Source organism: Neltuma alba, unplaced genomic scaffold (assembly GCF_004799145.2).
Source record: "Neltuma alba isolate B1F8T4 unplaced genomic scaffold, ASM479914v2 tig00011924_pilon, whole genome shotgun sequence".
NCBI classification, from domain to species: domain Eukaryota; kingdom Viridiplantae; phylum Streptophyta; class Magnoliopsida; order Fabales; family Fabaceae; genus Neltuma; species Neltuma alba.
The window spans coordinates 46,650-74,645 of NW_021636515.1; the positions used below are offsets into that span (position 1 = coordinate 46,650).

General features: G+C 33.5%; 3 protein-coding genes across 3 annotated transcripts; 1 reads left to right on the plus strand and 2 right to left on the minus strand.

Moving 5' to 3' along the window:
* Positions 1–18,138: 18,138 nt before the first annotated feature.
* On the plus strand, positions 18,139–19,524 carry LOC114719568 (putative cysteine-rich receptor-like protein kinase 35). Its single transcript, XM_028905080.1, has 3 exons — positions 18,139–18,567; positions 19,086–19,235; positions 19,330–19,524. Exons 1-3 carry the CDS (start codon positions 18,139–18,141, stop codon positions 19,522–19,524), a joined length of 774 nt encoding a protein of 257 aa, XP_028760913.1.
* A 2,644-nt stretch (positions 19,525–22,168) lies between these two features.
* Positions 22,169–24,094, minus strand: LOC114719569 (cysteine-rich receptor-like protein kinase 10). Its single transcript, XM_028905081.1, has 6 exons — positions 24,019–24,094; positions 23,783–23,904; positions 23,446–23,656; positions 23,027–23,264; positions 22,660–22,819; positions 22,169–22,495 (listed from the first exon to the last, which is right to left on the minus strand). Exons 1-6 carry the CDS (start codon positions 24,092–24,094, stop codon positions 22,169–22,171), a joined length of 1,134 nt encoding a protein of 377 aa, XP_028760914.1.
* A 311-nt stretch (positions 24,095–24,405) lies between these two features.
* LOC114719570 (cysteine-rich receptor-like protein kinase 10) lies at positions 24,406–27,063 on the minus strand. The gene is made up of 3 exons (XM_028905082.1): positions 26,214–27,063; positions 24,591–25,060; positions 24,406–24,495 (listed from the first exon to the last, which is right to left on the minus strand). The coding sequence occupies exons 1-3, from the start codon at positions 27,061–27,063 to the stop codon at positions 24,406–24,408; spliced, it is 1,410 nt and encodes a 469-aa protein (XP_028760915.1).
* Positions 27,064–27,996: the final 933 nt, after the last annotated feature.

Genomic DNA, 27,996 nt, shown 5'->3' on the forward strand with positions numbered 1-27,996 from the left:
AGTGGAAAGATCTATCAACGCAATCAATACCTCTCAATCATAAGCATATTCAGGGATAGACCTATGATGTGTGCAGCCACATACCCCACCTAAATTTTTCGCTTCATTTGTAATACACATGGATTATACATGTAGATCAGGCTAATTTCTGATAATTTCTGAAAGGAAAAAAAAATCTGACATTGCGTGCCCCCCAATATGATTTTTATTTGAACCTTTGGAGCCCCTTATCAATATTTTATGGTTCCGTCCCTGAGCATATCCTAGGATGTTCTCGAGTGTATTCAAGCTTCAGGAGGAATATAATCATCAATGAAACTATACACATACATGCCTGACTTTTCCTTTATTAGAAACTGAGAAACAGAAAAGCTGACAAAAGTAAAACAATTGATCGAAAGCAACAGAGATGAATGAAAACTTGCCTTGTCTGTGATATGGCAGAGAAGATCATCATAGCTGGAGGGAGTTAGCTCTCCATTGCTCACAGGCACAAACTCACAAGGTAAAGGAAATGGCAAAACATGAACCACTCTTTTAAAAACATCAACAGCCAAGCCAGAGGCTGATACATTCTGCCCTTCTACACTCACATTAACATCAACAAATTGAGTAAAATACGTCTTTGGGACCCCAATTTTCAACTTTGGTGGTCTCTCTGTTGTGTTACCTGGCAATATCGGGTCCCTTAGTTTGTATTTACCAGCTGGTTCGCCATTTTCACTGTAATTTTGAAAAAGTCCTATTTCGGGTCTCCAATACCCAATGATCCTTTCTTTTAAGCCTTTCACAATATTGTATACCACAACTTTTGATGGTTCTAGTTGTCCTAGCCCCAAACTGAAATTCCCTGACGGGCCTACGAAATTAGTAGCCAGAATTCTGTGAAGTTTTTGGCCTGTTTTGTTGCGCATTCCTCTATTTTCAAGATCAACTCTGCTTTCATTCCCATATCCGAAAGTAGAATTGCCTAAGCTGGCCTTCTCTACCGCTTTGGCCAATGCCGTGATAGTGTCGTAAGCCCACATTCCAGATAGAGAGAGGTTTATTGTACTCAAACTTTAGTTTATTGTACTCAAACTTTAATGTTTTCGCTAAGGAAAAGCGCTTAGCTATAATGCTGGAAACATTTAGTGATCGCCTCACAGCCACTGATGGCCTCACACCCAAAGCACCATCCATGTAGGCTCTCACTTTTATATCTTTGGCTTCGGGATCTACCACTAAGGATAAGCCTTGTGTAAGTATGCATGCGTGTCCTTTACTCAACATCCATTTAACTTTTGCATGTGTGACAAGTCTTGACCAAAGCTCCACCATCATATGAGCAAGAAACACATATGTGAGTTCGGGATTTATCTTGTCGAGCTCGCCGGTGATTTGAGAATCATTGGAACGTCGACGAATGGCAATTACGTTAGGCACTAGAGTGTCCATTTCTTGCAAGGCATAGGTGAGACATGGAATGATGTCATTGCCGAAGTCTGGCTCTTCATAAATGGAGACCACAGACTGCCAATTATAAGCTCTGATAATGGCTGCGATAGCTTCAAACTGAAAGCAATGGCTTCTAGTGGAGCTGGAGTAGAGGGAGAATGGGGAACGAGGTGGCAAAAGAGATGGACCAGATGGAGAAAAGCAAATCACTGTTACATCATGCTTCTCACCAACTTCTACCACATACCTTGCTTGCTCATAGTTTTCAGGTCCCAGGATTGCATGCACCTTTGTTCCATTTATTAGATCCCAAGCTGCTTAGTGGCAACATTAGCAAGTTAAGGGGGGAAAAATGGTATGCGCAAGATTGCTTGAGGCCAATGATCCTTTTCAATTTATTTTATGAAGATATACCTTCAATATTTATTTATTCTTAGTAATGCATATTAAAATCTGTAAAAATTCAGATTGTTTGCTATTTTTCTTTAATCTATGTACTCTTCTCATCTTATTTATAAAGTACTTTTAGCATATTTCATACGAACTATTGAAAATCTTAAACTACTGCATTAATTCTGCCAAAAATATAACGATTTTCTAACTTCACTTCTATTTAATATATGCACTTTTCAAGAAAATAACAATTTATATTATAATAAATGAAGTACAAAATAGTACCATTTGAGATCCTTAATATAAGAGTTAGTTTGATTTTAAATTTGGTCATAAACATAAGACATTAATTCATTTTGTCTTTCATATTTATCCAGTTTTTTCCATGTAATCCTTGTAATAATTTCACATGCATGTTAAATGTTTTATTAAATGGTAATTCAAGGTAATACACATGATTAGTAAGGGTATTTTAGGAAAAATAACACTTATTTGTTATAAGTAATTAACTCAACAAATTTTCTTAATCTACTCAAATTAGTCAACTAGCTTTTAGATAAATGATTGAAGGTAGTATATTTATGTCAAAAATTTAATAATGTGAATGAATAGTACTAGAGCAATATTGTTTATCACACACAACATAGGGAGGAAGAGTGTTGAGTTGTTAGCTGAAATTTGGGCGAGGGACCTCTGCAAAATAGCTCTTGTGCACGATATGTATTTGCATTCTTAATATAAAAATTAATTTGACATTTAATTTGGTCTTAAATATAAGACCTTAATCTATTTTGTCTCCAATATTTATCAATTTTGCTTTCAAATAATCCCTATAGTCGCTGTATATTTTAAGGAGTTACTATCAATGGATAATTTAAACACACATAATTAATAAGGGTATTTTAAAAAAGACAATATATGTTTACTATAAATAACTAACTTGATTAACTTTCTTAGTCTTTCTAAATTAGTCAACTAAGTCTTATATTAAGAACAGAAGGTAGTAGAAGCAAGAGAGGGTGATATTTTAGTTTTTAAATTGAAAAATGAAGCTTTGGCCCGTTTAATTCGCAAATACTTTGTAAAGTTGATATAAAAGCCAGGCAGATGCGAAGAAAGCCAGGCTCATGCCAGTTGAGTTGATTAATAAGAATTTCAATAAACATATCTAGCTAAATAATATTTGAGTTCGAATTTTACGAATATATAAAACAAATTTAGGCTAAACAATAATAAAATTTTTTTGAAACTTTAACCCGTATATAAATAATCCTATGACCTATTTTTCAGAATATGTTATATTGACCAAATAACCAAGTTTTTTTTTTTTTTTATGCAAGTAACCTCTTCAAATTTGAAGTCATGTGTCCATGACAATTCTAATCTTAACTCACATATATTTAATTTTTTTAATAAAGACAAACTAAACTAACAGCACTGGTTTATTTGCTTTAATGCAAAAGTTCGAGGGTCTATTGTTAAATTTTAGAAGTATACCCACCTCCATACAACCTAAAAATTAGGAGGTTATGTGTATATAAGTTAGCTAAAAGAATTATGTAGGAAGAGTTTTCACCTGAATCTACAAATATTGGCCTATGTTGTTGGATGCCGGTTATAAAAAGAAAAAAAAAATCATGAGAAGTACTACTACCTCTTCTCATTAATATAAGAATTGGTTGACTTTCAATTTAATTCTAAATATAAGACTCCAATTTATTTTGTCTTTCATATTTATTTATTTTTTTCAATGTAGTCTTTGTAGTAATTGTACATGTTTAATGTTTCATCAAATGATAGTTCAAGATAATATATATGATTAGTAAAAATATTTTATAGAAGATAATACCTATTTATTGCAAGTAATTAACTCAATAAATTTTTTAATCTACTTAAATTAGTTAGCTAATTCTTATATTAAGAAGTGGAGGCAGAGGTAGTAACTTCTAAGCCAAGTAGGGGCCGGCGGATCAGGAATTCTATTTCCATGTCATCAATAAAGAGAAAGACCGTGGAAGAACAAAGCTCGCACTTCTACTGCTAATTGGACAGACATTAAACAGAAATTTAAAAAAAAAAAAAAAACCTTAGTATCATGATTGTTTCCTTTTTCTTTGGACATAAACATCAGTAATACTTGACAGTTAGGATTACCTGCAGAAGCTGCAGTGAGGGGATCGCCGTGCAAATCTTTGAAATGAAGTTGGAGCTTTGTTCCATAGGAATACCCTGAGGAATACAAATCATGGAGTCCGATGTTGGTGCAATTAAGAACCGTGGGACCAAGTGATGAACTCGAATCCAGAATCACTCCTACTGGTATTGTTCTTACAGTTGCAGACTAGCCAGGGCAATCAGGCACAGAAAGCCCACAAATAAGAGACAACCTCTTTGCCTTTTCTCCATTTCTGCAGTAGTTTTCTGCTATTACCTTTTACTTCTCTCCTCTCGCTCTCTCCTCAACTCTTACTATCATTGAAGATAGAGACTTCATTGTTTCTGACTGGGTGAAGTGGATTTTATTTATACTCACATGGAAAAATTCTTTCAACCGTATGCTAATAAATGAGTCCCATCGTTATAGCTGCTAACACAGATGCTTTTACAAATCAGTAAATTATGAGTATATAAACTAACATCCATAATTGAAAAATTATATTGACCCAATAAAAATAATAAAAAAAGACTATAAGGGTCTAATTAAAAACTAGGTAAATATACGAATTAATTTTTCCTAAAATTTGCATCAAGAAGTTTACATTTTTCACTTATGAAAAATCCAACGGAATCTTGTGAACTTTTTATGTAACCAACTGATAAAGCCCAATTTTTATATATTTTATCCCACATTAATTCAGAATTTAAATAATAATTTTGAGCTTAATTAGATTTTTATGCATAATTGGATTAATTGGTTGATTTTTGGATTTTGCATAAAAATTGAGATTTTGGATTAAAAATATAAATATTTTGTGATTTCCTATTTTTGACTTGGAATTAATTTTTTCTATTTCTTTGGAAACAAATCTCATATTTTTAGAAAGATTATTTTTAGAAATTTTTGCAATTTCTTGCCTAATTTTTGTGCATATCTGATATTTAATTTTTTATTATATTTGGATATAATCTACATTAATGGATGCACTTAAATTCTTGTAGGTCAAGAAAGAGGCACACAGGAAATCCAATGGTGCAAGATTGTTTCTTGGAATCTAAGCACAATCCGATGGCTAATATCAAATGGGTCAATGAACTACTAATGGGCTTGAGCTTTGGATCCACAAAAATTTCCTTTTCCCTCATTATACTATTTTCCTTATTTTTGGAGGAGGGATTCACGCCTAAAGATCATACCTTTTTATTCTCCATTGATTCACGCACGGATACCTCACGTCATTCACCCACCAAATTCAATCACCTCTATCTCCATTCATACACGCACAATTCCTCACCATCACCTTCAATTAATTCATGGCTATGGCATCTAATAACCTTGGAGGAGGAGATAATACCATGGAAGCTTAAGCTTATAGGGAGGCAACTTGGGAGGAGCATGGAAAAGACTAGAGTCTTGGGCTAGCACTTGAAGACCACAAGGGAGTGATGTTCCATTTATCTTTTTAATTCAAGGACTTAAGATTATTTAGTTTTAAATAATTTTGAGTTGTATTTTTGTGAGACAATTTAGTTCTAGATTGTCAATTTTATTCTTGGATTAAATTGATATTTGGATCTTATTTGTGCCAAGATACTTGTTGGAATATATGTTTGGAACCTTTGCACTGTTAATTGAATTTATAATTGAGTTTTCATTATGAGTTTAATTATCAATGTGGTTTGAATTGCAAAATTTGGGTTCTTTTGCCTCTTAATTGTTTAATTAAGTTGGTTAATTGTCTAATTGTTTAATTGGATAATTTCAAACATAATTTCTAGAATTAATTGGGTTATTTTTCATTGGTTTTAATAAGCCTAATTAACCAACCTTATACTGTTATGAGTTCTCTAATAGTTTAAGGGCTTTTGAAATTGAGGGTTCCCTTTGTTTCAAGTAGGTAATTAAGTTTATTAATTCCACTCTCTTATCACTTCCCTTTGGTCTAATTAACTGATTAAGGTTATGAAGGTTAAATCCATGCAAATCCTAAGTTGTCCCCTTTACCTTACCTGAAGAGAACTTCTTAATTTTCTTTGCTTTCTAATTAATTTTCTTCATTCATTATTTTTATTTTCCTTCAAAAAAACCCCCCAAAAATTGCATTGCATTTATTTAGTTTAATTTGATTTTCATATAGATTTTGGGACATTTGCATTTTCCATTTAGAATTAGAATTTTGCATTTTAGTTTAGGTCCAATTTATTGCATTTTTTTTATCACTTAAATTTTTACCTAAAGAAACCCATAACTTGCTCCTTGGAAGTAATGACCTAGGTTGACCCTAAATTACAAATTAATTGGGACCTAGTTTAATTGAGTGCTTTGACGACAAGAGGCATCATCACCAACATTTATCGACATTATTAATATATTAGTAATTTTATTTAAAGATTTCACTACTTATAGCTTATTTCTTAAATTTTTTTGCCAACTATTTCTTAAATTTTATATAAAGTACAAAACCTGCTTTTAGTTATAGAAGTACGGGAGGCAGGAGGGAGGGAAATTGTAAAGAGTTGAAATAATTCCTACATCTTTTATTATAGGTCAAAATTTTCCAAAACACAAATTCAAAGAAAATATTAAAATATATGTGATGCATAAAATTTGGCTTCTCATTTTATTCACATATACTCTCAATTAAAGCCATATGTATTGTAGGAGTTATTCAATATGAGGGACTTGTAAAACATTTCCGTATAATAATAAATGGATTAAATTGAAAATTTTTTTAATTTTATTTTAATTAAATTTTTTTAATAGTTATAAATTATTCTCATATCTTTCCACTCTTGTCTTCTTTTCAATAAGAATTAAATAAAAATAAAATAGACAATGTATTAAAAATATTATAAATGACTTATATTTAGAATGTAAATTTATTCTTAAAAGTAAGGGTGGTAATATGGGTCAATATGCGGGTTACAGGTTGGGCCGTGATCAATTGGATCCATATGGGTCGGGTTACAAAGGGTTATTTGAAGGCAGGTTAGTTAAAAGCCAACCCTAATCCGTCCAGGTGGGTTGGCCTCCCAACCGCCAATAATTATTTACTTTTTTTAAATTTTTCTATTTTAAAATATTTTTCTTATTCAATATTCAAAAAAATATAATGAGATTTTTATTTTTTTTCAAAATATTTGATTGAAAATATCAAATAAATTATATAGATAGTTTTTTAATTTTTTAGATAAGATATAATAATGTAATAATAATAATTTTTAAAAATTTTAAAATAAAAAAAAATGGGCTGACCAGTTGGTTGGTGGGTTTAGCGGTAGGGGTTAAAAAGATTGATTTAGGCCCTAACCTGCCAATTTTGACGGGTTGGCAGATTAGACCCGCGGGTTTAACCTATATTACCAGTCCTGCCAACAAGTAACTTACCTTTAATGGCCACGTGATATGCTTTAACTATTTTTAAGAATGGGAAAACACTCGTATGAATGCTTGGAACTCATTCTTTATGATGGTTGTTACGAAAATGAGGGGTTTCTGCGAGGGACTCGTGTGGAAGAAGGAGAGGAAGAGGGAAGAAAATGGGAGAATAAGTTAAAAGGCAAAAGCAGAAGAAGATAAGAAATGGAACCGGGGAGAACAGGGGCCTGGGCCATATCTTGCATTCGAAAGGCGCGCCTCTTTGTCCATCAAACATGCTTTCCACCTCACCACTTTGCTTTCTTCAGAGCATCCTTTCTTATTGTGGTGGAACGAACCCATTTATTTCCGCTAAAGAATTGACATATTGAGAGGGGCCGATTTTGCCATTAAATTATTTTGTGAAATCACATTTAAAATTTTTTATAAATATGTTTTATATAAGTTAAGACAAATTTTTTTTCACATATTTAGCTTGTATTTGTATATCACAATTAAAAAACTGTTTATAAACTATTCCAAAAGAATTTTTTTATTTTTCAGAGAGCACTACATATCATAAATTATTAAACAATGTAATATTGTTTACTAATCTTTTCAAAGGGTTCAATATTGTCCTTAACACCTATAAAGTGAAGCAAATATTTTTCTGCGAAGTTCAATGATGAAACAACTATTGATCAAGATATATATCGTACATATAAAAAAAAAAAAAAAGAGGATGGTAGAATAATTGAAGTTAAAGGTTTGAAATTTTTGATGCATGATGGTGACAAAAGACACAAAGGTACAGCTACAAATATTATTTATAGGGAGATATTTAGAAAATTTTCAGTTGGAAGGTGAAGAATGAGGTGAAAATGCAATTGTATTGGCATCAAAGCAAGTGTTGTAATAGGTATGACTATGACGCTATTGCTTGATAGTAAAATTGTGATTCTTATGCTCAGTTAGTGTTGAATAGTCAAAGTATGCGCTGTGGAAGTTGATGTATATGTTAACAATGCTAAGTTGAGTGGAGATGATTTGTGAATAACGATGATGTGTTGATTGTGCGTTGCCATAAAGTATTGAGTAATGATATGTGGGGTGATTTTACAATAAGTGGATCACACGTCATATGTTTATGGTGAATTAATATGGGAAAGAAATGGGATAATTTATGTGAAGGAATTGAAAGCATCCTATGTGGGGCTACTTGCTAATTACCAAATGAGTTAATATAATTTTTTATCTTTGAATTTGAGCCTATTTTAGTTTCGGTCCTTCAAATTTTAAACCCGTGATTTTAGTTCCTAAAATTTACTCTGTCTTGAAACGTTAACTCCTGAAAGCGCAATCATGTTAAAATATGTTGAAATATCATCAATGACATTAAAAGTAGTGATGTAAACTCATTAGATAACACCTAACTAGATCTTACATGGATAACAAAATGTAGGCAGTGAATACTTCCTAAAAATGAATAGTGAGGAAGAAAAAATAGAAGGCTAAAGAGATGCGTTTTGAGGATCTTTTTTCCCCCTCTATTATCCACACAAAATTCAGTTAGATGCAATTTGGTGAGTTTGAGCACCACTTTAATGTTATTTATGGTACATTAGTAGATTTTAACATTGTTACACTTTTGGAGACTAACGTTTTAAGACAAATTAAATTTCAGGGATTAAAATTAAAATAGACCCAAATTTAAGAGACTAAAAATTATATTAATGCTTATTAAATAATGTAACATGGATTTCTAATTTTTTTAGAATGATACAATATTATCTCTACGACTTAAAAAGGCAGCACTTGTCAGTTCTGTGCAACTCATCAAGTATTGATTTTAGTCCGTTTTGACATGCACACATCAATGGGCACTGCACTACTTTTAGTGAAAAGAGTTTTCACCATTTAAACATGAGATCACAAGTTCACGTAAATGCAGAAAGCATCTTTAGGAGATTTATTTCTAATCGGACTCGACAATGCTAAATATGATTCAATCAAATAGTCATACCAAATACACACACACATATATGACTTAGGAGATAATATGATAGCATGCTGTTATTTACAAGAGGCATTTCTTTTTAGTTATTTAAAAAGAAAGGCATTAACTGCTTGAAATTACATGTTACACCTAATATGTCAAGTCCAATGACGTGTCTTTTTATTCATCGCTAATACATGTTTCTAGTTGGCCATAAAATTAAAAAAGACAAATTATTACACAGAATAGTAGATAAGATAGCAAGGAGCTTCATATACACTTGTATCGCACATTTAATAAGCAGCTACTGATTAACTAGGTAGCAACTCCTACTATGATCAAGCCTTGGCTAACTTGAAATGCTGCTTCTTATTATGCAACCAAGCAATCACCAATTGTTTCAGAGTGGAAAGCTTCCCAAGCAACCATCTAATCACTGGCAATGGATTCAGAGACCGTTTAAACACTGATGGATTTATAATGGAAAGGCCTAAAGAGAGGGTCACAAGAGATGATAGGACAAGGTAAAGGCCTCCGAAGTTAGCTATGCTCAAACTTAATGTCTCTATATCACTTTGGTCTTCAAATTCCAAATCTTCAATGGAGGTGGGTAAGGAGCTCTTGGCCATCAGCACCCGATATGACTCCACATCTTGAATCACTTTTAAGATTGCATTCGAGAAATGTGAGACCAGGCTAGATTTCTTTGGGAATGCCTAAAAAAACAATAAGTATATAGCATCTCATTAAAGTTCTAAAGACCAACCAGTAGTATATGATGCTTTATGGATTGATTGGCAAATGATTTAATTTGATAGCCATTTGGTAAAGTTATAGTGCACAAGCTTTATTTATGGATTTATATATATATATATATATATATATATAAGGTGCTCCTTTTTTTTTTCGAGACTTGACAATGACAAGATTCGAACTCAATTCATATGTGGATTCTAAATAGATGCAATAAAAATCCTAATCATACAATTTAGGGGTACTCTCTCCCATCCTAATTATATGTCAAAGTTTAAAATTAAACCCTACTTAGTCTTAATTAAATATAGGGCAAAAATGTGATAATTAAAATTTTTTAATCTCATATCCTTCCTTAGTGGTAATAAGTTGGTTGCATGCTTCAATTCTCAAACAACATTTTATTGTGGGGTCATTAATTTTAATAATATTCATATTTTTGCGTAAATTGCCTTGAAAACGTGACATTAATTAGTTAACCTTACCTTGTAATTAAGAAGAGTGGAGTAAGTAGACTTACAAAGGCAAATCCACCAGTTTTGTAGAGCAATCCTGTCATCATGAATTGAGACTTGCATTTGGAGAGGAAGAGCGTGAGATAAGGAGTTTCATCAAAGATAGCATCTATTGTTCCATCTGACAATGCTCTATTGTACTCTACACGACGTCGCAACGGCTTTAACTGCTCAGGCTTGAATCCTATTTGTTCAATCAAAAGCCGTCTCACCCACGACCCATCTCAATATCCCACATGCAGACTGCTATTCTTAATAAGCTCTTTTTCGTTCTCAAATGAAGGCACCTTCATCTTTCCTTGTGTTAACATTGAAGTTAAACTCATTGTGTAGACTTGCACTACCAAGATGAATAGGAATGCAATTAGTATCACCGTCCATCCTGCAGCTCTGTTATTAAGTTTCTCCATAGCATCTGTCACAGAGTACGTACGAGGCATAAATTGAAACATAATAACATCTATAATCAAACTATATGTACATATGTGTGCGCGCGCTATGTAAGAGATTAACTCACCGATCTTGTAAACAAGGAAGGGGTTGTAGTAAGATTCTTCAATTTTCTTTTCTTCCTTCACTGGTTTTGGGGGTTTTGTTTCTTTCTAATATATGATAATAGTTGCACCAAGAAAAATGGCAACAGGAATTAACCACAGTAACCAGTTGAAAGGTTTCAAGAGGATGCATTTACTTGTGGTGGCCTTCTTCACCCTTACCACCATTGCTACTCTTGAATCTAAATCACAGTCTGTGCGGTTTTCCACAATTGTGATGTCTCCAATTATAGAATCAAGATCTTGCAATACATATTTGCACACACAGACCAGGTGTGAAGGTAAAAAGAAGAATCTGTATAAGCATTGTTAAGTATATACCAGTATCATACCTGACTTTCCATTATAAACTAAAAGAAGAAACAACTTAAAAGAGAAAAAGAATGAAAACTTGCCTTCACTTTCAGCAATTGGTCGCAAAGAAGATCATCAAAGGTCATGTCAGTATTTGTCAAGTGACCAAACTCAATTATTTAACGGAAATGGCAAAACCTGGACTGCTTTTAAGAACAAATTAACAGCAAAGCGACCACTATCAATCCGAAGCTTACTTAAAGCACTACCTCCGGCCCTAATTATAAGAGCCAGTTGACTAATTTAAGGAGATTAAGAAAGTAAGTTGAGTTAGTTATTTGTCCTAAATAGGTGTTGTCTTTCATAAAATATCATTGCTAATCAAGTGTATTGACTAGAACTATTATTGTTAGAAGGGCTACTTTGGAAAAAAATATATAAATATGAGAGACAAAGTGGATTGGGGTTTTATATTTAGGATCAAAATAAAAGTCAAACAGGGTCTTATATTAAGGACTGGAGGTGGTATATGCATTCACAAATTCAGGAAAAGAACTTGTGTTAGGGACTCCAATTCTCAACTTGGGTGGTTTATCCAATGTGTCGCCCGGCCACAGCGGATGCTTTAGTGGGTATTCACCATCAGATGTATTGCCACCTTTGCTACAATTTTGAACAATCTAGTTTTAGGGCTCCAGCATTCGATTATCCTTTCTCTTCTCCTATCACATTGTATGCTTCAAGCTTTCCCTTAAATTAAAATTTACCCCTGACTGGCTTTTGAAATCAGCAGCATTTTTTTCCCCCCATATATATCTTCACTGCGAAGTTTTATGCCATTGTCTGCGCCTTGTTTCTCTACCGCCTTAGCCAATACTTCAATTGTGTGATAGGCCCACCATCCATAGTTAGTTAGGGTAGTCCTGAACCTATCAGTGAAATTCTTCTCTCTCTCCCTAAGAATAGGTGTCTTTTTGGAGATCAAATCCATTGGCCTCACTCCCAATGCACCTTGTATGTGTCTTTTCAAAGAAACAGGAACAGTAATATTCCTATATTTCTTCTGGGCAGTACCATAATACAATCTTCCTGTAGTATTAACCCGATGATCTATCAAAGAAGATAGCTCTTGGGTAAGTATCCAAGCATATCCTTCACCCATCATGCCTTGTTCTTCTGCAGAAAGAACAAATCTTGCTCTGAAATCTATGCTCATATGGACAAGAAATACATGTGTGCGCATGTCCTTTAACTCGAGGAGATGTCATCAATTTCATCATCTGATGAATCTGAATCAATGGCAGTTACGTTAGCCATTCGTATGCCCATAGCTTTCAAGATAGCGAAGAGGCATGGAACAAGGTGACTGCCATGTTCAGTGTCTTCATAAATAGGGACGATTGATTGCCGCCCAAGAGCTTCAATAACCTCAGCGATAGCTTGGAACTGAAAGCAGTCAAGGCCTTGATCAAAGTAGATGGAGGATGGAGATGGAGGGCGCAAAAGAGGGATGGACCAGTTGGGAAACCAAATATCAGGTACTATAAACCTTGCTTGCTCTGAGTTTTGGGGCCGCAAAATGGCATGTGCTGTTCTATTCTTTATCAGATAGTAAGCTGCTTGCATATATAATCAAAGGTTGTCTCCCACTTCTATCACCTTGACCTCTCCATGTATGTTAACATAAAGTAAGCCTATTTTGTCATATAATAGGTCTACTCTATGTTAACTTGGAGAATCAGCTGGGAGACAGGGAGAGCCAACAAAGGAAAAAAAACCATATTAATAAATAAAACAATATCCCCTACATTTATGACTACCGAACACTTTAATGAGGGAATGATATTTCAATTAGGATCATAATATTAATTTAGTTTTAACTTGGATCCAAAATTTTTTTGAAAGTTTAGTAAAGGGCTTTTTGTTATTTAATAATCATAACATTGCATAACTAACATTTTCCTCTAAGATGTTCCATGTTAGATTTTAAAAAATCAGCTCCAAATTGAATTATTTTATGCATATATAAACATCAGTAAATTACGGATGGAGATTGTCATGTTTGCAATATATGCAGACAAATTTTCACATTGAATTTTTGAAATTTAAACTTTGATATGTAAAAAATTTGTAATTGATGGCGTGTTTACTTTTATTATGAAAAAGATATAACATTTGATGAGGCTTGCTGATAGTATTATGGCTTAATGACATTATTATTACATTAAGCATAATCTAGGACAGATTCGAGCATTATCTTGTCTAATTAAAAGTATGCCTCTTGAAAAAGTCTTTTGCATTCACACAGACTAAAGCAAGCTAGGCTTTCGGTGTGTGTTGTGGGTGATTTTTGGTTTTGTCAAAATGACAGGCTCAAGTTGGCAAAATGCCAACTCACCAAAGTACGGACTTTTCTAGCTTGTACCGCTTTGAGCCCGTTTCGCCGTGGGCTAGCCCACTTTTTTTTTTAATTTTTATTTTTATGCAATTCTTAATATATTATATAACATAGTTGGAGGATTTTGATCCTTAAATTCCACATTAACATTGCCTCATTTATGTAATTGCATATATAATACACACATAAAAGATCTATTTAATTAATTTGGATATGAAAAATAGTCAAATTAATTATTTAAAAAAATTTGTGTTAGTTTTGCTAAAATATCTTCTCAAATTATAAATTAATCCTCACATTATTTTATTATAACATACTACTTATGTTCAAAACTTCAACTCCAATTTCAACATTTTAAACTAAGCTCAACTTATACAAATAATAATAATTTTTTAAAGAAAATATTTAGGCAGGCCGGCTGCCGGCGGGCTAGCCCACTAGCCTGCATCGCTGGTGGCTGGCGCGTGTCCGCACCGTCAGCCCGCATTACAAACTCTAGTTTTAAGCATCAATTCAGAATTCCTGGAGGATGTGTCTTGGAGACATTTGAAGGCTGTAGGCAGATTTTTTTTTTCGCTGTTTATATTTTGAGCTTTATAAATTTTTAAGATTTATTTACAATTATTTAATTTAAATTGATTTTTATTTTTTATCTAAAATAATTAATATAAAATTGAACATCTGTGTTTTTACTATATTACTACCCATGATTTGTTGTGCGCTACATTATTATCATATGAGTTTGTTAATTTATCGTGAAATGGACTATTTACTTTGATTTTTAAATTATTTGATAACTTAATATTTTATTTTCATACATATATTATTATACAAACATATAATATTAGTTTTTATTTAATTATTATATTATCAGTTTGATTGCCGATCTAACCGATTCAACTGGACAAATCGTGACTTGTTATTTTTTTTCAGTTTGACATTCAATCTAACTTTTAAAATATTGCCATGTATAGTTTGTTCAATACATATAATTATGAATTGATCTATACAACTATTCAGAAGTCACACACAGAGATGATCATATCTGCATTTTTAGGTAATTGTGATTCATGTTTGTGAATAAATAGCAAAATTATATAATTCTTCAAGACTGGTCTATAAGCATCAAATCTTTTGAAGGTGTGTGTGTTTTTTTTTTTGGTGAACAGGGGTGTGGGTTTTTATAAGTATTAATGTGGACTTCTTTAATTATTCAATTCATTTCATTTTTTTATTTTTATACATAATTAATTATATATATATCTCTATTTTTTCCTTATTATTTCTACTTATCCTCTCTATAAATAAGGGTGTTTAAAAAAAAAAAAAGTTGTACTCCCTTTGATCCTTATTATAGGGCATCTTCTAGAAGCAATTTTTGATCCTAAATATATATTATCTGTCACATCCTGAAAAATTTACCCTGATATAGGGAGTTAAAACTTAGAATAAGAACAAAACAACTTTTGATGTGAAACCCCAATAGACTCCAGACTGATATTTTTGAAATTATCAGTCTAGGAAGGAGAAAATGGAAAAAATTGGAAAAATTTTGAAAAAATTCCCGTAAAATGGTAAAAAGATAAATTAGAGGTTTTGGAATTTCAATTGAGGGCACAGAGGAGAAAATGGTATGGAAATAGTTATTTACAGAATTTCCTGAAAACAAAGGTTTTTCGGAAAATATAGTAAAAATTGAGTAGAAATAATTATTTTAAATATTTAGAGACCTCAATAATTCTGAAAAAATATGGAATAATGATCTAAATTGTTATTGGAATTTATAAAATTGGTTTCACTCTCTAGAAGCATAGGAAATTATTTTGGGGAATTTATTTCCGGTAGTTCTACTGATTAAGGGCCTATTTGGGAAAAATTCAAAATAAATAGTTAGAGGTGAAAAAAAATCATGAAAATTTTTAGATCATATTCTTATATTAAAAGAGTATTTTTCATAGAGAAAAATGTAATTTTAAAGGTCTATAAAAATTATAAAAGATTACAAGTGAATAGTTACATATAAGCATCAATATTGCTTGGAATTAATATTTTATTGTTGGGTTAAATTTTGAGATTTTTCAAATCAAAAGTGGTCCCCACATAGGCCCAAGAGAGGCCTAAACAGTACTATGTTATTATTGGCCCAGACAGTACAAACACATCTCGAAAGCATTTTGACGTCCTTTGTTTTCACGTTTTCTTCAAAAACGTAATTTCAGTCCTTCATAATCAAACAACTTAGATATGTGAGTTTCTTTCTTTTGAATTGAAAGAGGCATGCAAAGCTTGTTACAAAAAAGAGACTAGACTAGAGGGAAGTCTAACTCTTGTCCAGTGCGTATTGAGCTGCACAAGTAGATATGACGGAGTGGAAATATAGAGGAGTTCTACTTGCCACATGTGCAGTCTTGCCCAGAAGATCAGCACAGGCTAAAGCTTCTCTGTGAACATGTGAGTTAATTAGACTGACTCGTCCACGCTTTTGTCCCGAAGAAGCTCTGGCCTTGTTCCCAACACAAAAGCGCCAGTTCAAAGGAAAAAACATATCACCAACAGTTTTTCATAATATGTGATTTAATTCACGTGGCTTATCAACAGGTTGGGTTTAATATAAGGCGTTAGTTTCTAACAACGTATCAAACCAAGATTCGAATTTCTGTTGTAAAGGTGCTCACACTTATATCTACAGTACCTCAAATAAGATTTCTTCCAATAAAAGAATACATACGCATAATAAAAAAAAAATTTGCATGGGTTTCTGCAAAATTTCTTTGCTGTTCTTTTTGCATGAAATTAAAATTACTTTTAATTATTATAATAAATTCAATAAAAACAAACGAAAATAACAATGTACTTTTTAGCCCCCAGATTCATTCGTTATACAAAAGCGGCATCATCGGGAAAATTCTTAGCTGATCTTGATTATTTGCCTACATCCCCATTTTACAATAATAATAAATCTAATTTTTTCTTTTAAATATAAAATTTGAGCGGTATTTTTATGTATTTGTTGGTATGAAACATGGTCAAAATTACCATAATTACCTTAATTCAGTTATATGTAAGCATTTTTCATAAAGTATTAAATGTATCAAAGAAGATCCTTGCATCTTCAGAACAAAAATTGAAGATTAAAAAGGCGAGGTAGAGGAGAGAATCCTCTTCCTAGTGTGTACAGCCCACTCTCTATATCAGTTTCAAGTTCAATCCCGGGATCCAGAACCCAGAGAGAAACAAGGTGAAGAAGCCGGAGATCTATTTTCTCTTTTTGTTTGCATCTTCAGACTAAAGATAAAAAAAGGCCAGGTAATGCGATATTTATACTCTTTCGGTTTTAAATATAAAATTTATTTTACAGTGTAGTATATACTATAAAATAGGTCTTACATTTAGGGCTGACAGAGTGACGGAGTATATCTCGATAATAAATGTTATTAGTCTCACTTATTTTTTTAAAAAATACATATCACCCTCACTGACTCTTACGTCACATGTACATTTCAAATATTATAACTACAGAGAACAAATTAATAGAGTATTTTATTTAACGAGCAAGGTTACTCAAATATATGTCTGATATGAAATTATCTTCATAAACAGTAACATATAACGTTTACTAATTTAAAATCATTTGTAGTAATATCTGTTTTCAGATAATAATAATTGCAATACACAAAATTTAATTTGAGCCGCTGGGAGATCTTATGCGTATGTCTGTATGTGAGCATCAGAGATTTCGTCTGTACAACTGCTTAAAACTTTTTATTTAATTAGAATTTTATGTATTTATCTAGAGGAATGAATGATATGTTAATCCATGGGGACTATAAATATAAATTATTGAATCCATATCTTTAAAAAAAAAAAATGAACGAGATCTTTAAAGTTTAAACAATTAAGTCAGAAACAAACTTTTAATTTTAATTTTTTTCAAAAGCTTAAAGCACAAATAGCCTAAAATGACTTTGGTGTTTCTTTTTTATTTTGGGAACAAGACAAAATGACATTAAATAAACAAGAGTTTACAAAGTAAATGACCTTGCTGTCTCTAAAGAGAATCCGTGCACAACCCCGGCCCGGTAGGTTTTTCCAATGAGTTTCGAGGTTCATTTTTCAACTGAAATTGGAAAATTTTACAGAAACGATGGAAAAGTGGAGAAGCAAAGGGTGTTGGGAAAGAATAGATAAAAGCAAAGCTGAAACAATACATCTTTACCGCCACCCAAAGATTATCTTCCGAGTGCAGAACTTCGAAGGAGGCAATAATCTGGTACGACGAGTGCATGGTTCGCTATTCGAACCATCCCTTGTTCTCCACCGTCGAAACAAGGCCTACACTGCGCCTCTTGAACACCGGCGAAGTGTCCCACCTGAGCTTCTTGCAGATATTGTTGAGCACGCTTAAACATGAAGCAGCTAACCGCACTAAGGAATATGCCACAAGGGAAGCAAGCATATCTGGGTTCGGAACAATGTATTCTCTACTTCGGTGCACGCAGGACCTATCATCCCAAGATTGCAGAATTTGTCTGAGTGCTGTGATTGGAGACCTTTCAACATGGTGCTGTTTGGGAAAACAAGGAGGAAGAGTTCTATGGGTTGCAACGTTCGCTATGAGTTATATCCTTTTTGTAAGTCTGATGATCAGCCAGAAGCGACAGCGCCTACACTGCCTGCACTTTCTCCTCCAACAAGTTCTTCAGATCCTCAAGGTAAAATTCAACTTAAACATTTTTTTTGTTTGCTGAGTACCTAATACGCTTTTCTGATTTTTATTTTAAAATGCATATCTGGGTACGTCGATTAAAGAAAAAGATTACGCTGATTTTGGCATCAAAATAAATTTTCAAAAATTAACATGACAGCTGAGGAAAATTGAATCCAATCAGAATGTGAATATGATCCCCTGGTCTTACGGGATACAGTCAATTTTCATATGATGTCATTACATTGAGACGTGGAAGTATATGATGCTTTTGACTTTTCGCAGTAAAAGGGAGAGGTCAGTCAACAGGGACTATTATGGTACTTGTGGTTTCTTCTGTTGGTGGTCTGGGAATTTTTTTTTTGTGTCGCCTACTATCTCTCAAAGAATCTAATCAGGAAGAGACGCAACGCTCTTCTCAGACAAAATACTGTAAGTAATTTTTGTTCTCGGACAAATTTTTATTTATCCATAAAATTCGGTTTGTCTAAAGAGCTTTTGTATCGATGCTTTTATTACTTTCAGCATCCTTTACTATTTTCTGTGTGTCTAGTTGGAAATGAAAGCCATAATTTAGAGCCTCTACAATTTGGTTTGGCCACTATTGAAGCTGCAACAAATAAGTTTTTTCATGAAAAATGTTTAGGCCAAGGTGGATTTGGACAGGTTTACAAGGTAACACATGTCATCGGTATAAACGTTACACATAGACACACGAACGCATTTATATATGTTTCTTAACTTTTAATCTAATCATCTATGGTTCTAGGGTGTTCTTTCAAATGGTCAAGAATTAGCTGTCAAGAGACTTTCAAAAAATTCTGGTCAAGGTGGAGAAGAATTCAAGAACGAGATTTTATTGATTGCCAAACTTCAGCACATAAACTTGGTGGCCTTGCTTGGATTTTGCATAGAAGAACAAGAGAAAATCCTTGTTTATGAATATGTTCGGAACCTTGACTAACTTTTATTTGTTTTGACAATCTATACCTTCTTTAACTCTTACTGAAATTTGTTGTTCACGCTATCTGATGTATGGTGGAGTTAATTGTCTATAATTAGATTACCTTTATTTTGTCTCTATATATAATCACTCGCAACAATTAATGTACAGGTTTCCAAAAAGGCAAAGCACTAAACTGGGTAGAGCCTTGTAAAATCATTGCAGGAGTTGCTCAAGAAATTTTTTTTTATCAATGAATATTCCTATCTTAAAATTATACATCATGATATCAAACCAAGCAATATTTTATTAGATGATAAAGTGAATCCAAAAATATCATATGTTGGCTTAGCTAAAATGGTTGCTATCATCACAAATGAAGGAAGTGCAAATAAAATAGTTGGTACATAGTTCTAAATCTTTTCTCTTTAAGCTCTACATCTCACTACAAAAAGATTGATTTTCAGCGGTGACAAAAAGTCACCACTGAAAGTATAAAAGTTGCTACTGAAAGTTTTCAGGGGTGACTTGTTACCGCTAAAAAGTCGTTGCTGTAGCAGCCGTGGCTGAAAACTTTCAGTGGCGACTTTTAGAAATGTCACTGCTGAAAGACACCGCTAAAAACACTTTCGACGGCGAGAAGAATGTCGCCGTTGAAAGACACTTTCGACGGTGACATTCTTGTCACCGCTAAAGGACCACTGAAAGTAATGCTTAAGAAGAATTGGCTTCACCAATGCCACATCATCACCGCTGGCCGCCACATCATCACTAGCCACCTCCACGTCACTGCGCCACATCACTCCTCCCCGCCAGGCCATCGTCCAAATATTTTCACCTTAAATGTATCTTCTTCAAGATTCGAACTCGTGACCACCTCCTTTCGTATCCAATCTTCTTGTCACTGAGCTAGATTGAATTTGTTTATTAATATTGTAAAATAAAATATATATTATTATATTACACTTTCAGCGACAACAAAAGAAGTCGCCGCTGAAAAAAGTAAACTTTTAGCGGCGACTTTTTTAATCACTGCTGAAAGTTCACCGCTGAAATTAAGACTTTCAGCGGCGACTTTTTGGTGTCGCTGCTGAAAGTGGACTTTCAGTTGCGACTTTTTTTGTTGCCGCCGAAAGTCATTGCCTAAAGTCTTTTTTTTTCCTTATAGTGTCTGTTTTGATATAGTTGAGTTAAATGAAGAAAAATAAGTGTTCATAAGAAGAGATTCAATAATTTACATCTCAACTAATCATTGAATGTCCCAATTAATGTTCTTATTATGTATTGTATAAAAATGTTGTTATTAATATTTTTCTTTTTCAATGTTTATATGTTTTCAAAGTATGCAATGTACAGGTATTATTCTGGATATTCAACATACATGGCAATTAATAATGAAAGGGAGATTATTATAATAATTTGTTTTACTTAATTGTTACAAACTTGTAATCAGTGGGGGTAGGATAAAGCTGATAGAGATATTAGATTCAAGCATAAATAATGAATTCAGATAATGTAATGAAGTGATTAAGTGCATCCTTTTGCATCAAGTTGTTTTCTATTCAAGAAAATCCAGATGCAAATCAAGCCTTTGTGTATGGTTACAATTAGAACCAGTCTTGGCGCTCATCATAGTGGTGAATATTGAGATACTCATCGTTATAGTAAAATCTACCATTCATATATAGTTTTAATGGTCTAGATTTAAAATTTTTAACTAATAATTTTTAAATCAAGAAATTATTTTTAAAAAAATTATAGTTGAAAAATTACGTTTATTTTGAATCATCTATCTATTAAAGGAAAACTTTTTTAAAAACAAAGATATAAAAAATTAAATTTTAGCCACTCATATTAAATTTGAATAGTTGAGATTTGATGCGCATTATAGTATTCATCACGATAATGATTATTGAAACTAGTTTCAACAAGAATTGTTTTATTTTATATAGATCTTAGCGATGATTCAATTTAATTGTTAGTTCCACAGAAACATGCTTTTTTATGGCATTGTCAAATCTGGAACTTACCAACTGACTTGGAACTAAAGAATCATGCTCTGAAATGAAGTGTTGTCGAGTGAATTCTTTTACTCCCGAGGACAAGGCTTTTATTTATTCTTTTTCCTAAACTTCAATTGCTCAGTTTGGTATCTACAAGATTGAAGTATTGCCCACATACAAAGATAGAGCCTTTGCTATATAACCTTGTGAAATTCATGTTATTTCATCATGTCTTCCCTTAGTTATTATACTTTTTGGTGAATTAATGTATATTTAAAAGTATTTATGATAGGAACATATGCATAGTTGATACTTGTACTAAAATTATAGATTTATGATTAATTGTTAATATTTTGGCCCTAGTTCATCAACTTTAACTTTCATAGTTTGTATTGTTTTGTTGGATGGTTGAAGCCTGCTAATGGATCCAATTGAAGCAAATGTTAATCCCTTTAGTTGAAAGAAGGTTAGAGAGCCATGACCTCTTAATAGACGGCAGACAAAGGAAAGATGGGCCAGAAAGCAAACCAAGTCTAAAATAATCAAATTGTCATTGCAAGCATGTTTTAAAAATAAAGCCACGCTTGTTATGCAATAAGAGAAAAAATTCTAAACCTTCAATTCTCAAGCAGAGAAAAACAAAAGTTGAAGTCTCCTGTGATCTAGCGAGGAGATATTATATTCTCCGACATTTCATTGATGGAATATTGATTATGGTTGGCAAGTTGAGCCTCCATTGACCTACTGCTTTCCGCTGGTCCCATTTGACTATGGATGAAGAATGCTGGTTCTTGAGGAATTGGCAACTGAATTGAATCATTACTCAGATATTGAACAGCTTTGTTCATGGAAGGCCTAACTCCTGGATTTCCTTGAACACACAGCAAGCCAATATGGATGCATTTGATTATTTCACTATGTGACCCGGCTTCTGTCAAATTCGAATCCAATATCGCTATCAAATTGTCATCCCTCCAATGCTTCCAAGCCTGCCATTATGTTAAATCATTAGTTTAAAATAGGGCATGCTACTAATTTGATTATAGATTTTTGTTAACATAAGCTCCAATGGTTGGTTGATGCTTATGATGACAACGACAATGACCAGTTTGAGATGATCATTTGAGAAACACTAAAAGTTTACTATACTTACATCGCTTAGGAGTCCACCAACATATTGAGATTCATGTGATTCACATTGAGAAGATATATTCTTTCCACTTATAATTTCTAAAACAATGACTCCAAAGCTGTAAACATCTGATTTCTCAGAAAATAATCCAAATTTGATATATTCTGGAGACATGTAACCCCTACAAAAAAAAAATCACACATAATTGTATTAATGTATGTTGGAAGTTTAGCACCACATAATTTGAGCAAAGTCTTGCATCAATATTTAGATTCAATAGAAAATTAAAGTGCACATGCAAAATATACATAAAAAACTAAGATACATACATAAGCGCACACATATACATATAGAGAGAGAGACAAGACCATAGAGATAGAGAACTTACAATGTTCCAACAATTCTATTCGTGTTTCCCCTAGTTTCATTAATGCCAACAATTCTCGCCATTCCAAAATCAGAAATTTTCGGATTCATCTCATCATCTAACAAAATATTGCTAGGTTTGAGATCTCGATGTATTATTTTAATGCGTGAGTATTCATGAAGATAAAGAACTCCTCGAGCAATTCCTCCTATAATTTTGTGACGCTCTGGCCAATTTAACACTCTTGACTTTTGTGAACCTATAAATAATTAAATTAGTTTGTGAGCATACAATTGAACCACGATGTATATATTTATGTCTAAAATCAAATTACAGATTATACAATAAATATATATTCACCTTAGAGTAATAAAAGGAATGGATCATACATGAATGGAAAATTGAAAAATGGTAAGAACAGTTTGATTAGAAGGGACAACCAAATAAAAAATAATCGAGGCTCTTGTTAGGAACGTATTCATAGACAAGTATTTTCTCTTGATCTTTCAAGCAAAATCCTAATAATGCAACCAAGTTTCTGTGTTGAAGTTTGGCAATTAGTAAAACCTCATTCTTGAACTCCAATAAGCCCTGACTTGATTTTTCTGACAATCTCTTTACAGCTATTTTGCTACCATCGGGAAGAATGCCCTGAAATCATAATATAGTTAGATAATGAGGGGCTGACAATCTATTTTCATAATATAGTAGGCGGTCTCTTTATGTACAATCAACAATATACATAAACAGACATGTTTGATCGCATAATCAATTTACCATGTAGACTTCTCCAAATCCACCTTTGCCTATTCTATTTTCAAGTGAGAACTTATCTGTTGCAGCTTCAATTGTTGCCAAATTGAATTGCAATGACTCTAATGTGGCTCCTTCAGCTCCGACTATAAACATATGTACATTTTAAGTTAAGTACACCGCAATAATATAGTTTTTCTCACAGTCGACTGATTCGTCTTTTTTTCTTTCCTTTTTCTGAGAAAAAACAGCATACATACAATTTTTCTTCAGAATTGCCTTATAACTGTTGCTCTTTTTTCTCTTCCAGTAATAGACGCCGAAACAAAAAAGCATGATTGAGACAGCAGTAAGGGACACCGCTGTTATAATTGTTCGTGAGTGGTCCTGATCTTTTCCTGCGTAAATTAACACGTGTGTATTTGCATGCCATAGACAAGAAATGGAGCAGATTTGTATGTAGAAAATTGCAAGCAAACTAGGAATGTCAATTTATATGCAGTGAACTATGTCCGTGAGGAAAATGATTAATTAGATCCCCAATCACTTTACCTGTATTTCCCGAAATGTGAACTTCGGGAGTCGGGGGATATGCAGGAGGCATACTGTCATCATAAAATCGGTACGATTCAAACCTCAAGTTGCAGCTAGGACTCATGACATTTCCTCCTTGCTTTCCAAGACAACATGACGTCATATGTTCCTGAGCATCCTGTAGACATTTTTGGCAATCTTGGCTAGACAGGTTTGGAGTACATTGTGCAAGAGTATACAACGTTTTAAGCTCTAAAGTGCTGACTTCTTTTTTTGTTGCAAAATTCTTCGCTCCTACGGGCGGTGAGTTTGATATCGTCTTCAATAGATCACTCAATGTAGCAGCTAATAAATTATTGAAGCCATCTGTTTGGTTTCCAAGCATATCCTCACCAGCTTTTGCATATATAGGTTGTGTGTCTTGGGTAGAGAAGAAAGAGCGATCGGAGTAGCGAAGCATGCACATGTCATACCAAATGATAGCCTCCTTCGAAGAGGGACACGTAGAATCCAGTTCCTCAATTCCGTTACTGACGCACTCATGACAGAGCCCGAGGGGCACGTCACCCCGACACATGAAGAGGCCGTAGACGGTAGTGTCGGAATTGTTTCCGACTGTGGTGCTGTGGAATCCATTGCTTTTGGTGTCATTGGATGACATGGAGAGCTCGAGAGTGAGACTTTTGAGGTTGTTTAGGTAGGGATCGTTGGCAGTAAAACTTTCGGTGGTCGGGCAGTTCGAATCTGCAAGAGTAGGACTTCCAAGCCCTTTTCAATAAAAGAAACAAAATGTTTATGACTATGTCATGGGCTTGATGTACTATTCATAAATACCCAATTAATACTTCAATAAGTAAGGAAACATCATTGTACTTTAATTACGAGTAAATTGTTGTTTTTGTTTTTCGAAAGGTGAACAAATTTTTTTTTTTGTTAACTCTCACTTTAATTGGATAATTATTTCTTAAAAATTCAATCACATCTTCAATTTAAAAATAGGAAAAGTTAACTAAAAAATAAATTGGCAAAAACGTATCTCCTTTGACTTTAGTCCTTGAATTTTTTTTATAAGTGCAAATTAGTGACAACTATTAAAAGCGAGCGTGTATATAACCTTTAATTTGAACGAACATACATAATCAATCCCAAGGAAAAAAATTATAGAGGGCAATGGATTGTGCCATTTTTATGACAAAGAAAAAACTAACGCTAAGAATGTATTGAGGAATTAAAAAATTAAATTTATAGCTTTGATGTCGAAGTAGGAGGCTGAAAAAAGGGGGTGACAAAGGAAACATATGGAAAAGCTTTCTGGACTTTTAGGAGTCGGGACAACAATATGAATTTTCAATTGTTAATTTAATTTGAGAACTTTACAAATAACCAACGGCATGGTATCACAATAACATCATCCAACCTCTTTAGAAAGAGAAGCTGCAAGTTCTGTCCTGAAGGATGGATTTCATTGGATATAATTGTCCCTTGAAAAACCAACTCTTCAAAAAAAAAAAAAGTATATACATCGAAATATTTTTAATTCTTAAACATATTTGGGAAACAGTTAAAAATAAATAAACAAGAAATCAACTACTATATATATATATATATCATTTTTTTTGTTTTCTTTTATATATATATTATACTAATCATTAATGAATATATAAAAATAAATTTATTTTACACTTTTACTTTATTGTGTTTTTTGAAATTTATGTACAAAAATTATGAAGTATCTCACAGAAAGAACAACATAACATGCATAAAACTTAAATCAGAGCAAAATCAAATATGTGGGAGTATTAATCCAGCGACGAAGGAAGTCTTTTCTTCTTCTACATGGTTTTTGGCCGCTTATAAAAATAGCCAAATTATCAACTCGTGCATAGAAAGGGGAGGGGGGGGGGGGACATGGTAACGTTACCTTGAAAGGTAGAACCACCGGAGGGAGGCTGGTTGCCCTTATAATAAAATCGGTATCTTTCGAATCTCAAATTGCAGCTCGGATTCTGAAATCCACCACTCTGGTAGTCCTTCTTCTTCAGAATATCTTCTATCAGGCCATGCAGACAATCACCACAGAATTGTGGGGACAGATCCGGCGTGCACTCTGCAAGAGTGTATACCGATCCTCCAGTACTCAAGCTTGCTTCTTTTGTTGCGAATTTCTTGGTATCTGATGTCACTGCCTCCACCACCGCATCATTCAATGTCTTGTTCAATTCCTTGTCTGTCTTATCTGTTCCACTTCCGATTTGGATGTGTGATGGTAAGCATGATGAATAAGATGCCTTAGACGGACACATGACGCTTGGCGCACTAGGAACAGGCTGAACAGGCTGTTGTTGGAGGGTGGAGAAGAAAGAGCGGTCGGAATAGCGGAGGAAGCACTCGTCGTACCAGATGATTGCCTCTTTGTCGTGGGGACACATCGAGGCTATTCTATTTGTGGCGTCCTGAACGCAATCTTGACAGATCTGAGTGGGGACGTCACCTCGGCACATGTACTCTCCATATACGGCGTCGTTCGTGTTTGCGCCGCCAAAGCTAGTGGTGTTGAATTCAGGAGTGGTGTTAGTGCCGGCGGCCATAGAATAGAAGGAAATTAAAAGAGTGATAAGGTGGAACTGGTAGGGGCTATTGGAAGTGAAGTTTTTATTCCTTGTGCAGTTGTGGCCATAGTAAGCAGGGATGTCTGCTTCAGAAGCAGAAGCGAAATTCAAGAAGGTGAGAAGCAGAAAATGGGATAGCAGTTTCAGAAATGGCATATCCATCTTGTTCGTGAATGCTTCTACACAGGTTAATGTTCAAGTAAATCAAAGTGAAGCGAGCTCTCACAGAACGGAAATTAATTTGCACATGATTTCCATTCTCCAGAGCAGAAAGCTTTGCCACGGCAAGTCTGTCCTTACCTTATGACACTTTAATTTGCGCCAATGACCGGATAAGAAGAATGATATTGTCCGCAAAAATAAAGAGCAATAAGACGAAAGAGAACCATACGCATCAATCTTTGCAAATCAAGTAAAATTGATCGTCACAAATTTCTTACGTTGTTGTGGGGGCGACCTCCTGTAGCCTAAACGACAAAAGCTTAAGCAATTGAAAAAAACTAATAAATTAAAATTAAAGATCAACGAGAGGGAGGGAGCTAAGAACATATCCAAATATAAAATAATCAGATTTAAGCTACATATTATGGCAATAAAGCTAATAAGTAATAAAAACTCATGAATTATAGATAAAACCGTTGCCTTATCTCAGCGATCACCAGTAATACACGCTCACCGTTAACAGGCATCAAGTCTATTATGGTTTCCCACAATTTTCTTACTCTTCGTTATTAGTCTCCACTGACTCCACTTTTTCCCTCCACCAAATCCTTCAGACGCCTAAAGTAAATGAAGTTAAACTTATGCTTTCTGGCTCCTTTTGAAAACTTTAAAAAATCATTAGACGTATCTTTTTCTCGAACATATAAATTGACGTGCAGATAAATCATTAATCAATATGTCAATGTCAGTATATATTATAAAAGTTATAATAAATCCACTATATTTTTACATGATGAATAGTAAAATTCACCTCAAAATTTCACCTGATTATTAAAAAAATACGTTTAGTTTAATTTCAAATGAATAATTTTTTAAAATGTGGTATTCCGGTCATGCCATCAACTTGGGTCCCATGGGGAAGATTTTAGGAAA

Excerpts from the sequence above, each read along its gene's own strand:
- LOC114719568 (XM_028905080.1), top strand. The coding sequence starts at position 18,139 with ATGGTTCGCTATTCGAACCATCCCTTGTTCTCCACCGTCGAAACAAGG. Across the intron at positions 18,568-19,085 it reads AAGTTCTTCAGATCCTCAAG|CATCCTTTACTATTTTCTGT; the intron begins GTAAAATTCAAC and ends TATTACTTTCAG. Across the intron at positions 19,236-19,329 it reads GATTTGGACAGGTTTACAAG|GGTGTTCTTTCAAATGGTCA; the intron begins GTAACACATGTC and ends CTATGGTTCTAG.
- LOC114719569 (XM_028905081.1), bottom strand. The coding sequence starts at position 24,094 with ATGCTTTTTTGTTTCGGCGTCTATTACTGGAAGAGAAAAAAGAGCAAC. Across the intron at positions 22,820-23,026 it reads AATAGAATTGTTGGAACATT|GGGTTACATGTCTCCAGAAT; the intron begins GTAAGTTCTCTA and ends TTTTTTTTGTAG. Across the intron at positions 22,496-22,659 it reads TTGGTGGACTCCTAAGCGAT|GCTTGGAAGCATTGGAGGGA; the intron begins GTAAGTATAGTA and ends ACATAATGGCAG.
- LOC114719570 (XM_028905082.1), bottom strand. The coding sequence starts at position 27,063 with ATGGATATGCCATTTCTGAAACTGCTATCCCATTTTCTGCTTCTCACC. Across the intron at positions 25,061-26,213 it reads CGGTGGTTCTACCTTTCAAG|GGCTTGGAAGTCCTACTCTT; the intron begins GTAACGTTACCA and ends TTTATTGAAAAG. Across the intron at positions 24,496-24,590 it reads CGATATCAAACTCACCGCCC|CCAAGATTGCCAAAAATGTC; the intron begins GTAGGAGCGAAG and ends AAACCTGTCTAG.